Source organism: Lathyrus oleraceus, chromosome 4 (genome assembly GCF_024323335.1).
Source record: "Lathyrus oleraceus cultivar Zhongwan6 chromosome 4, CAAS_Psat_ZW6_1.0, whole genome shotgun sequence".
NCBI classification, from domain to species: Eukaryota; Viridiplantae; Streptophyta; class Magnoliopsida; order Fabales; family Fabaceae; genus Lathyrus; species Lathyrus oleraceus.
Window position 1 is genome coordinate 172,550,398 of NC_066582.1, and position 13,559 is coordinate 172,563,956.

At 35.2% G+C, this 13,559-nt stretch overlaps 1 protein-coding gene across 1 annotated transcript; it reads right to left on the bottom strand.

Annotated features, from left to right (window-relative positions):
* Nucleotides 1–1,185: 1,185 nt before the first annotated feature.
* On the bottom strand, nt 1,186–8,369 carry LOC127074369 (casein kinase II subunit alpha). Its single transcript, XM_051015678.1, has 10 exons — nt 8,008–8,369; nt 7,706–7,835; nt 5,852–6,046; nt 4,945–5,102; nt 3,474–3,564; nt 3,226–3,291; nt 2,546–2,628; nt 2,395–2,458; nt 2,250–2,318; nt 1,186–1,554 (listed from the first exon to the last, which is right to left on the bottom strand). Exons 1-10 carry the CDS (start codon nt 8,352–8,354, stop codon nt 1,495–1,497), a joined length of 1,263 nt encoding a protein of 420 aa, XP_050871635.1. The 5' UTR covers nt 8,355–8,369; the 3' UTR covers nt 1,186–1,494.
* Nucleotides 8,370–13,559: the final 5,190 nt, after the last annotated feature.

A 13,559-nucleotide genomic window follows, 5' to 3' on the forward strand; every position in this document is an offset into this window, starting at 1 on the left:
GTCTAAGTTTAGTAGGTTTATTTTAAGTCCGAATCTGTTATGTTACATAAAAATCAATTTATTTTATATATATTTTAAGTTGCTTATTAGTATAAATTTTGTAAGGCTGTTTGTTCAAGACATTCTTTATAAATTATTTTCATCTTATTTTTACAATTTCTCCAACATAATCAAATTTTATTTATATATTTTAATTCAAGTTACAAAACATCTATAACAATATATAAAAAAAATACTAAAATACTTTCTTTTGTTATAGCCTATTTTTCTACCATTTTTACCCTTATTTTATTGTGTAATTTACCTAATAACTTCCAATAAAACCACTATTATTAATTTTCACGTAACTTCCTACTAATAATTTTCACATACTGTATTTTTTATTTAAATAAAAAAATATCACTTATATTTTCAATGATGTGCATTAAAAAGGCGGACAGACGGACACACGAGTACCCGTCTAGTAACATAATAAAAATAAAAAATTATTCATATTTATTTAAATAGACTATAAAAAAAAGACCCATATTTTCTAACTAAACAGATTTATAAAATAAAAAACTTTTTTATGGCATGAGGCCTAATTTTTTTAATTGAACAGATTTATAAAAAAATAACCTAGATCTTTTCTAATTAAAAAAAAAATCTAACCTGACATACATGAGCCTGTGTGACTAGCCTAATCTACTCCCACTTAGCTGAAGGTCCCAATTTCAAACCCTGGTGTAAAAAACACTAACCTAACAACTTATACTAACACTTGTCTATATCAAGTTAAAATAAAATAAATGAAGCCCCAAATACGTTTTCTTACTCAGACTACTACCTTTCCATTCTGCCTACATTAAGAAAATCACTAGGTATGATGGTATAAGGAAGCATATTAAAACCAAAAATATGCAAGTGATTCATAAGCAAAACTATGGAAGCTTGATGGCTAATTTAATCATCCCATAAACATCCGCATGCTGCAAAACTCAAATTACAACAGCAGCATCCCCCTGAACATCTAATGGTAAACATGTCAAACGAGATGCTGCAAAACAAAAGATTATGGCAACATGTTCAAAACATGTTTAAAATTGTAAGTACCACCTAGTTATGCTGCAAGAAAAACTTGAGAATAATCTAATACTGTCAAATTTTAGTGTATTTTTTGGGAAAAAAGAAAGAAAATACATAAAATTTAACTCATTGAATCAAGATTTCATTTTCAAACTCAGCACGCAATCAAATGAAATTGTTGAATTGAGACCATGATATTCCACATATAAATTACAAAATAAGAAACCAAAGGCAAGTAAAGTAGGGCAAAAGAGCTAATCAAATTGAATTTTACAACAGAAAGGGGCAGAATCTCCCAAAAGCAAGTTCCACCACAAATAAAAGTTCAACCGTTCAGATAAAGCCCCCAATCAAAGACGAACAACATAAATCTCCACAAGCATCAGCAGCTCAATGTTCGCAAAGACAATCTCCACAAGCATCAGTAGCTCAATGTGCGCGAGCTCTACTACTTTCTGCACTTCTAATTGGATTGAAGTATGGATGGGCCTGCATATCATTTAAGATTTGTTGACCAAACATTCTCCAAATGAGTAAATATTACCAAACACTTGTATGGTAAGATTACTGACAAGGGCATAGGCAGTATACCAACTAAATTTGTTTGAAAATCTAAAGGCTTCTTAGGTGTCCTAATAAAAAATATGAAGCACTAAATAAAAATGAAAACTTTAAAATTCCTACAACATTGAATACTTTACCTTCTATTTAATGCTTCTGTTTTTTATTCCTCAGCTAGTGTGACTTTGGAGCATTTTGTAAACAAAAAAAAAAGAGCAACAACCAAGCCTTAAGGGTCGGCTACACTAATCAAATTCCGTCATAATGTCCAAAATCATGTTTCTATCCAATTCGTTAATATCAAGATCTTCATAGTTTATCTAGGTCTTCCTAACAAAGGAAAAAAGAGCAAACCAGAAAGGAAAAAACAAGTCCTAACTACAATTAGAAACAATCATGTTGGCCAAAAAAATGATTTCCAGCGCAATGATCCAATGAACCGGGTTTCCCCAAAAACAATCACTAAAAAGGGCGAAATTCAAATAAGGCAAGATTAACTTAAAAATAATAAAGCAACAACTAAAGCCAAATCCCATATCAGAAGCCCGAAGGCCCCAAATGAAAGACCAAGCTCAAACCAAGCCTAAGTGCAGTAATAAAATACTAGAAGATTGAAATGTTACCATGGCTTCCTTTGCAGTGGGGCGTTCTTGGTGATCGTATCGTAATAACTTGTCAACAAAGTCAACAGCCTTCATAAAAGTAGGGAAAGTTTAGACAGTGTAGGTAAATTAAAACACATAATTAGCTAATAATAATGTATACTACCTCAGGAACAGTCAAGTGTTGATTTTCAACATTAATGAACCTTTGCCATGGCTTTCTGCTGTGCCTGTTTACAACAATATTGGATGTATCCTGTTAGTTGAAATAAAAACATATATATTATATACCAAATTATGAAAGCACAGAAACAAACCTCCCAATAAGTGCTGCAAGATGTGGGTCCAACTCAATACGATACTTATTCAAATATGCATTTAATTCATCTGTCCCAAGTACCTATTGCAATACAGGAAAAAAATAATCAATCTAAAATTTTCCATCTCTATCACTTTAATGTCTAAATAGCTTTTGAGCCATACTATAGCTATAACTAAACAATCGTCTTTTGTAGTTCAGAATCAACTGATAATTTGCTTTCAGAGGCACATAAAAATATCAAAGAAACAAGAAAACTGTGTGTTCTGCCATGATAGGTACCAAAAAAATAAAGCAACGAGTTGAAAACAGAAAAAAGAAAGGCAACATCTCATTCCTGAAATCCAGCATACGAATAAGGCGTGTTTTTTTAAAAGCTAACAGAAATATTTCATTTCTTCACAAAAAGAGCATTGTTTTCACAAGACCACCACCAAGTGGGCCAAATCAAGTATGCATAAATCATTGAAGAGGAAAAGCCAATAATAAGGATAAGAACATAAGATAAAAGAGCAATGTAGACTTGCTACATAATAAAATTCTCAGTCAGAATCTACGGTTAAAGATATGAATAACCAAAGTATCAAACCATGAAGTACATGCAATATTGAATCATCTTCAAACACACATAATCGAACAATCTGGCACAGATGCCACCTCTTCACAGGTTACACTTACCCTAGCTATCTTGACCAGTTGATCATAGTTATCGTGTCCATAAAAGAACGGCTCCTTCCGGAATATCTACAACAGCACACACCACAGTTAAGTAACGCAGGAGACTTGAAATTGAAGATTCTCTTTAAAAGGAAATTGCTCTGCTCTGTCATGCTATTGTATTCTAAGGTTTAACTCCACATTGAAAGAACCAAACCTAAATACTAAACAATAGAAAAATTGTATTATAAGGAAAATGTGTTGCTTACAATCCCAGCAAACATACAACCAAGACTCCACAAATCTAGAGAGTAATCATAGTCTTGTAGATCAACAAGAAGCTCCGGACCTTTGAAATATCTACAAGCAAAAAACATATAAGGAGATCAAAAAGTGTGCGTGAGAGAAGGGGAGGGGGGGTGCAACCATGTATGTATAATCTTGTTTCCTTTGTTGCAGAAAACAACAATCTGATGGCTGCAACCATGTATGTATAATCTTGTTTCCTTTGTTGCAGAAAACAACAATCTGATGGCATCCCACCTATTCAGAAGTAAATCATTTTATCTTTGCAATCGGAATGTATGAACAACCATTAGGTATTCACAAACTAATGTATTGATTTTTGGATGCTCCCAAATCCCCTACCTACAACAAACTTCCTATCATAGCAAACTAGCATTTTATTTGTTTGTGTATCAAGAAAGACGATAGAGAAATAGAAGGGGATGTAAACCATCGAATTCAAGCTGAATGGCCGAAATGGATGAGAGCTTCAAGGTTTTACGTGACACAAAGGTATAACTCAAGTTGAAGGGAAAATTTATCGAACTGCGGTAAGAGTTGCGATGTTGTACGGGAAAGAATGTTGGACAGTTAAGAATCAACACGAGAATAAAGTAAGTGTAGTAGAGATGAAGATGTTGCTTTAGATGTTTGGTAAAACTAGACATGATAAGATTAGAAATAACAATATTAGAGAGTGTTAGGATAGCATCTATAGGAGAAAAGATGATAGAAAATAGACTTAAGTGTTCTGGGTATGTAGAGAGAAGACCTGGATATTCTATGATACGGAGAGTAGATCAGATGGAGATAAGTCAAACAACTAGAGATAGAGGAAGACCTAGAAAAACTATAAGAGAAGTTATTAAGAAAGTCTTCGAGATTAACAATTTGGATAGAAACATGACCCTGGATAGAACATTATGGCGAAAGTTGATCAATGTTGTCGACCCCACTTAGTGGGATAAGGCTTGGTTGTTGTTGTGTAACAAAAAGAAATGTATTAATATTCAAACTCTTTTTCAACAGAAATATGTTAGTAGTTCGTGGGAGTTGAATCAATGACCTCCTTATTACTCCAACCCTTATGACATTCCATCCAAAACCTTAATCTTCAAACTTCAATTTTAAATCGATGAGTTTAATTCAAGACTTCAAGTATATGTATAACCAAGCCTAAGGGGGGATGGAACGAGTAGTTGCAATGATTAAAGGAAATCAAAAGCAAACGAAATAAGATGTATGAAACTGTTTCAAGTGATTATTTAATGACAATTAACAAATCATCTGAAAAAGAAAATGAGAGCACTTATTAAGGGGTATGAAACATGATTACACAGGCTCACAGGTCGCAAAGCACCTAACAACCCCCCATGAGGTCCCTGGTAGGCCTCGCCCAATGTCTACCTGCCTTGTGAGTCCCATGAAAAAGAAAGAAGACACATAAGAGCATACCTTGAAGCCACACGAACATTATATTCTTTCCCAGGATGATAGAATTCTGCAAGCCCCCAATCAATAAGGCGAAGCTTACGCTGAGCATGGTCAATCATTACATTGTGGGGCTTTACATCCCGATGCATGATTCCTTGTGAATGGCAGTAATCCAAGGCCTGGTAGAAGTTTAAAATAAATTAGCACTTCCAAGTTGATAGCCAAAAAAATTGGAAACAGCTAGATTTGTAAAATAAAATAATGAAATTATGGGTTAAAAACTGAGCAAAGCATTACAGCATTGACACTATAATACATAAACTAACCAAGATATGAACATGTATAACTAAATGCTAATAAGTAAACCTACAAACCGCATGAAAAGACATGTAGAAGGAGCTGCACAATCATAAACAGACAGACACATACATAAAAGTTGAAATACATTATCTCAGAGAACATAAATGGCTAAACTAAAGAAGCACGCAAGCCATCTTGATTAGAGGGCTTTATTAAACTACATGCAATTTCAAAAGAAAAAGGAACTGGTTCTCGAAATGCCATTGCATAATCAAGACAAAGTGATATGTCTTCCATTCACACGAGCACCCACCTGCGAAGCAGAATTAAGTTCTATAACAACCCAATCCTGAGACACCAGGTCCAAAATACCAATCAAAATGCAAAGTTCATCTACACACTAAGCCTAAGACTGAAGTATTCATGAAGTATGTGCAACAAATGGTTCAAATCTTCATCAGTCTAAAATTTAATTAAAGAAGAAAAACACAAAAATCATATGCAAACAACCTTAAAATAAGAATCTAATACATCTTGAGTCCGAAAGATAAAGGAAAAAATGACAAAAACTTAATAATTGTAGCATGTTCATGTCGCCCATTAATAATCAAAAGGTCGTCAAACTTGCCTTTAGAAGTTCATAGATATAGTATCGTATGTCATAGTCTGACAATAAAGGATAAAGTACTTTAAAATCAGTGTTATTGACATATTCAAATATGAGACTTGGGGTCTTCGACTGCTGGTCTCTAACAATGTCAAGCAACTTAACAATATTGGGCCCTCCGCAAAGATTCTGTAATATTTTGATTTCTCTCTTGATCTGCATTAATAATCAGAAGAATAGGCAGAGTTAAATACATAACCAGAGCATGGCAGTGGAAAGCCACTATATAGCTGATCTCTATTCACAATAACCAAACTGGAGCTAACTACTATTATGTAGAATTGTGGCCACTCGCATGCCACGGGCATCAAAAAATACAAAGAAACTAATTATTAATTTAAAGAAGTTTTTAAATTGATAAAAAAATTAGAAAACAGAGAATTAAATTCTCAGTACGGTATGTGCTATATTCATACAAAAAATTGTCAAATATTGGAGTGTAAGTGGCATAGAATGATAATGCATAAGCACTACTGTTTAAAAGTTGAAGCGCATCATTAACATAGCCTTATCCCATTCGATGGGGTCAGTTACAGATTAAATAACACAATTTAACACCAAGCCATCATGGCATGGTGAAATTAGAGCACACTTCCATTAGACATGCCTGGCTTTGCAGGCTGTACAATGTGAAGAATGGCACTAGCCACTACTGTCATTCCATCACAGCAGTGCATAGCAGAAATAGTACAAGAACTGGCGTTTGTTATATTTTTGAAAGGGATAATATAAAATTCTAAGAGTTTACAACCAATTTCACACTCAAATTTCAAACTTAAACAACCTTTGCAAACTTGATAGATTCTACATCTGTCATCTTTGGGAAATTATTCATCTATGAAATAGAATGGATTCCACTCTACATCTGTGTTTCCTCTATCATCCCTTTCCATGGTTATCATGATCTTTGATTCTCCTAGAAAACCTCTTGCAGCTATTTGTACCTTGTCTTCTCTATTCTCTCTGATTCTATTTTTCTGTTATTTCCTACATTATTTCATCTTAGTTCTTGCGAAATTAAGACTACAAGTCCTAGTCTTCTAAGTTCTCTGAACTTTTTTTTGTTGTGGTTCAAATGTGGTACTGGTGAATGTATGGAATATTCAAGTCTAAATTTGTAAGAGCTAATAAAATTTTGAGCTTGACATGCAATCATTGGGATGTGATTATAAAAATCAAAGTGTGTCTGAGTAAGCACTTTTCATTTTTATCTCATATTGGTAGTTTATCCAAATAAATTGTAATATTATATTCATTCTATGAAAAGAAAAAGGCTTTAGCATAAAAAATAGCACAATTGGTCTATGCAATTATAAGCAAACACTCAAACAAAGATGATGTGTGTAATAAATGTCTAATGGGTGACTAGTTGAAAAGATAGAAAATGGTGATGAATGATGCTAGGAATGAGTTGGGTTCAAAGAAAACTCCATGTTCTAAGTTGGCCTGGTACACATAAGCCAAAAAAATTCAGAAAAACAGATGTAACTTCTAATTATCATAACAGCTTTCCCTAGTGATGTAATGTAACTGATATCTAAGCATGTACTTATGCACATTTATTTGTGAGTGATTACACATTACATACACAACAACCAATCATTTTTTAACCCTAGAAAACAAACCTTCCCACAGCACACGCACATACAAAACACCAAATCAAAGTATATTGAATTATGTAAATGAAACTACAGCTGCAACAACAATATATCCATACAGTGACCATCTCCAGTTCATCTGATGTTGCCTAAATCAAACCCTAATCGTGACCCCAATCCATAAGTCAAGAAAGGTAAAAATCCACATATAACTCACCTTCTTCTTCTTCACAGGTTTGAGGATCTTAATAACACATTTTTCATTATCAGTACAGTGAACCCCTTCAAACACCTCACTGTATTTCCCCCTACCGACCTTCCTCACCACCTCATAATCATCCTGCTCCCTGAAAGAAAGAAAAAAAAAACACCAAATTAAACAAACGAAAAAGGAATCAACCAACAACAAAACCCTAGCAAGAACTTCATTCGCCAAACATATACAACATATCAACAGAATTAAAAGAAATCGAAAATTAAAAGAGGAAAAAGAAAAACAGATTATTAATTAATCGTTACCCCCACTGAACGGTGAGGGTTTCGTAGTCCCAATATTCCTTAGGGCGAACGACGTTGATATCGGCGTAAACCCTAGCCTTGGAGGAAGCGCCGGGGCGGCGAGTGGATTTTCCGAATTTCTGCGCCATGTCGTCAGGAGGAGGAAGCCGCGGACGGCGGCGATGGTCTTGAGGCGGTGGCGGAGTTGCTGCGGACGCAGCTAGGCGGCGGAGGAAGAAAGAAGAGGGAAAAGAGATAAAAGATTGTGGGGATTTATTATTACGAAAGAAGGAATGAGATTGAGATGTCCGAAAGAGAAAGACCAATCTATCGCGCGAGAAGTTGAATTGGAATTGTCTTACGGCCATTAAATTGAAAATGGAAGAAGGGAAAATAATACTATATATTTGTGTAAATAATTAAAGATTGCAAAGAAAAAATAATTCAGCCCTCTCCAAAAATTAGAATTTTTTTTTAAATTACTCACATTTTCAAAAATAATTTCAAAATGACAAATATTTCAAAAAAAAAAAATTAAAATAACCACATTTAAAAGAAGATGTGTCAGATGAACTGGCACATCCGTTTTGAACCAAGAGAAGGCACCTAAGGCTTTGGCATCTGCATTGGAAATCTCATGATGAGGCGTCAATGTCCTTGGCGCTTGCATTGTGTCTCATGAGGAGGCGTCAATGCCCTAGGTGTCTGCATGTGTTGACATGTTAGGCGTTTAGCCTCTTGGCGCATGCATTTTATATCTCCTCTATATAACTATCTCGTCTTTGATACAATATTTTTCACACAAAATATTCTCCTACTACCATATTTTCTTTCATTCAACTTCACTCTCCTTCAAGTTTTTGTGTTTTAACCATGTCTGAATACATTCACAAGTGAAATATCGATTTAATATTTTCCGTTGGTGCGTCTCCGATAAAGATTCGACTCTGGAATATAGATTCGTTTGAACGTCTTAATCGGACGTTGAACAGTTGGTTAGATGGAGAAATTTGAGATGGTGAAAGGATTAGAAGAGTCAAATGACTTGTGTCCATGTTCAACCAAAATGGAGAAGTACGTGAATGAGTGGATATTAAGACTGACCGAGACGTCCATAGGATGATGCATTACATGTTCAAAATTGTTTTGATGGTTGTAATCGCATAGTTCTTGTATTGTAGTTTTTTAATTGTGTGTGTTATTGTTTATGTAATGGTATTTTCCTCGCAAACGTATAATATGAAATAAATTTAGTTTTTCATATATTGCAACAGAGGTACATTTGAATTTATCTAGTTATGCTCGTTCCAACACTGGGACAGTTAGTATGATTGTGACCTGGCTGACGGCATGAACTACATAATCTAATCATTATGTTCGCCGTATCCGTTTCTGTTCGAATGCGGGTGTTGTTTGGGCGACCATTTTTCTTCCTTCGCATAACTTCATTGTGCCAAACGATGTCCCCTTGATATTCTGGCCAGTAATCCTCTTTTGCTACTACGGAAAAACTAATTTTATAAACATTTGATAGGCTGATGACTTTGTAAACGTCAGATAACAAGTAGGATGGATTCATTCGAACCTTTGAACATGCTGCAATGACATGGGAGTATGGCGTACGAAAGGCTTGGAACTTTCCGCAGTCGCACTAACCTCTATCTAGTTTGAATCTGTATTATCCCATCAGCATGCTCTCATTGTGATCCATGGACTCGGCAACACTATACCAACCTTTAGTGCGGTCAAACATCGTGAGCACATGTGTGTTTGCTTTGGAAGCTTCATGTCTAATGAATTTCATTGAAGCATCACTAAACGACTGCCCAGATTTCAACATTGAACTCCATTTGGAACGCCTGGTCTTAAATAGCGCCTTAACCTGAAATATGTTGCCTGCACTAAAGCGGTTATAGGTAGGTTACGGATGCCTTTGAAGATAGAGTTCATTGATTCCACAAGATTTGTTGTCATGTGGCCCCAACGTTGACCGTTGTTGTAGGCCCTATTCCACTTCTCCAATGGAATACTGACGATCCACCGTACTTCATTTGCGTTTGACAATCTTATTTCTTCGTGGTAGTGTTTGAAAGAAGGTTCTGATAATGCATAACCTGCGTTGACAACCTTCTTCCCTAATGTCTTGTCTTTGATTTCCCATGAAATTCTGAGCAATATGTCTAATACATAAGACATGCGTCGAAGGAGGATCTTGCCAATCATTATCAATGTTATTATATGCACTGATGATTGAAGGATGTCTGTCGGAGATCAAACATAAGTTAGGTTGCGGTGCAACGTGCAATCGGAGATTTCTTAGGAAGAAACTTCATCCCACAGCGGTCTCCCCTTCGACAAGGGTAAAGGCGATTGGAAAAATGTTGTTGTTGACATCTTGTGTCACTGCCATCAGTAACGTTCCTTTGTATTTCTCGTACAATCATGTACCATCAATTTGTATAATAGGTTTACAGAAAAAAAAAACCTATGATGCATGGTTGATACGCCCAGAGGAGACGGTGGAATATTCCATTTCCAATAGCACACGTTCCGTCTTGTCTATACGCGGGCAACGTTTCTAACTTGACAATAGTACCTGGAGCATACTGTTTTAGAGCCAACAGGTATTTTGGAAGTTGTTTCTAAGACTCCTCCCAATTTTCAAACACTTTTTCAACAACCTTTGTCCTATTTATCCATGTTTTCCTATATGATGGAGTGTACTGGTGTAACACCTCAAAATTTGCCCTCCTCTCTTGGGACTAGCTTAGCATATTGCATTTCATTTTTTAGGGCATTAGGCATTTGCATATTGTATATCATGTGAGAACAAACAAGTCATCCTCTAAAAGTCTTTCTCAGAAGATGGAGAGGTTAAGAGATGCAAGCATGAGGGTCTCATAAATTGATCACTAGCCATTTGAGGGTTTGTGCTTCAATTAGGATTTCTTGGTCCTTCAAGGAGTTTGAGCATTATCTTATTGGCAAGGGTACATCATCATCATGGTTATGACATCCTCAAAGGCTCATTGTTTATGCTCAGATTCTTTGGGATTAGGGTTTTGACCTCTAGTCAACCCTAATCAGTTGCATTCTACCAGTCAGGGATTTTCAAGGAGATGAGGTCTTTCTTGAGAAGGAGATCATCATATGATTTTATTGAGCTTGTATAAGCTAGGGTTTCATTTTGGAGCCATTTCATCAAGTGGTTGGGGCTCAAAGTCATTTGAGCATGTTCAAGTCATCTAGGGCCCTAGAAAGTCAACAGAAAGTCAACTGAGGGCTAGGAGGTGGAGAAAGGGGTTTCAACATCTCATTCATGTTCAAAAGAGGCTTATTAATCATGTCAAATGCATATCTTGAAGAATTTGAGGTCAAGTCAAAAGTTTCCAAAAATGGAAAGTGACCTATAATTGAAAGTTTCCAAAAATGGAAAGTTTTTGGTTCAAATTCAACTTGATCTTGCATCATTAAATAAGCTTCAAATGAAATTTTGTCCAACATGAAAGTTGAAGATCTCTCTCTCCCATTTCCAAAAAGTCCAAGATCATGAGCATCTGATGAATGGTTGAGGAGATATGATCAAATCATTGCCAAGTGTACATGGAACTTCAAATGGCCATAACTTTTTATTCATAACTCCAAATTTGGTGGTTCTTTTTGCATTTTGCTTCTCATGACATGTAGTTTCTAAAACATCCATCACATTGCATGAAATTTGAACATATGACCATTTGTGCATTCAAGTCAATTTTGGAGGGAAACTTGAAAATTTAAAATTGATGCATCATGGGAACAAATGACCATTGCTAATATGTGCATGGAGTGTTTTTAAGTGCATTTGATCATTGGTTTGGTACTGTTCACGTATGCATGCTTCACACACCTCAAAATTTCAATTTTTGTCACCATACCTTATCTTGCTTAACTTCAACTAAACCTTGATTAATTTTAATTAAAATAGGATTAGCACATGGTATATATACATAAACCTAACATAATTGTAGAGGTTTTGCTCATTCTAGATCCAAATTCTCTCTCCCTCCAAAATTTTCTCTCAATCTTAATTCAAAATTTTCTCACATAAACCTTGAATCTTCTTCCATATTCTGGTTCTCTAGTGTTGAGTTAGCAGAGATCAAGCCTTGGATCATCAAGTTTGGACCAGAATTGTGCATGTGAAGCTCAAGAACTCAAAAATGGAAAATGCAAGTTGAGCTAGATCTACACAGTTTCAAGCCTCAATTCAATCATCAAGCTTCAATACATCACTTCTGGAGTAGATTTGAAGCTTGCCAAGCCTTGGATCGTGCATTTCAAGAAACTGCTCTTCAAGAGGTTCAGTTTTCGAATCTCTTAATTCCTCAATTCATTAGCATGTTCATGTAGATCTTTCCATGCTGAGTTCACTGATGCTTGTAGAATTGAAAATGATGTACTATTGAGAAAGATATGCTTGATTGAAGTTTTGAATGTCAAACTTTTTTGCTTCGATTTGCACGATTGGTGATGAATTAACATGAATCAATGCTTGATCTATAATCTACATGTCATGAGGATTTGAATGATGTAGAAATTTTGAGATTATGGAAAATTCTGGAAATTCTGGAAATTTTGGTATGAATGTTCATACTGTTCATCTTCATCTTCGTGAGGAAGATGAAGATCTTCATCGTAGCGACGGCCTAGCGTCCGTCTTTCCGTCGCTAGTAGGTGCGCTAGGGTTTTTGCCAAAACAGCATCGTTTCAGCATGGCGCGCTTCCTTTTGAATCTGAACCAAGTTTGATTCCTGGCGCAAGATTATTTTCAAATGTTCTCACCTTTTTTCCAATTCCCTCCATATTTCATGCTATGCTTCATTTTCTTTTCAAATTTTTTTATGCTAACTTCCAAAATTCATAAAAAATTGAAAAATGCCTTAAATAATTCCAAATTTTTTGTAGCATGATCCTCTGTGTGTCTAGTTTTTTATGATGATATTTGCTGAAGTTGTGCATGGCTGGAATTTTGTTTGCTCTAGGTTGATTGAACATATGTGCATTTGTGACCTTGCTCCACTCTTTCTATTGTGAAATGCTTGATATTGATCCAAATTGCTTGAAATTTTGTATGATGTTTCTTGACATGTTGATGGACCTTTGAGGCTTGGTTTGGTATTTTTCTCATTTACCATTTCTGTTTTACACACATGTTTGTATGGTGTGACAATTTGTGTCACACAATTTGATGATCAACTTGTGCAATTTCATTTCCATATCAAATAATCTCTGTTGATTCTGATTTTTTGTATGATGATTGCATTGGATGTGTTGAATGCTGATAAATTTTTCCAGAATTATTTGAATCATTTCTGTTTTGATTTGGAATTTTCATTCTCAATGTCCAAATGTGAGCTTTGAAATTGTCTTTGACTTCCCTTGCACATGAAATGCCTTTGCTTGATGATTTTGTTTTGGTCCTTTTTAGGACATGTTCATATGTGTTTGAAGTTGCATTGTGTTGAATATTAGCTCCTGTTTTGAATTTTTTCTTCACCTTTGACCCTAGGCTTTGACCTAGTGGTTTGTACTTA

Coding starts and splice junctions, on each gene's coding strand:
- LOC127074369 (XM_051015678.1), bottom strand. CDS start 8,354: ATGGCCGTAAGACAATTCCAATTCAACTTCTCGCGCGATAGATTGGTC. Junction 6,047..7,705: donor AACCTGTGAAGAAGAAGAAG/GTGAGTTATATG, acceptor TTATTAATGCAG/ATCAAGAGAGAAATCAAAAT. Junction 3,292..3,473: donor GTTGTATGTTTGCTGGGATT/GTAAGCAACACA, acceptor GTGCTGTTGTAG/ATATTCCGGAAGGAGCCGTT.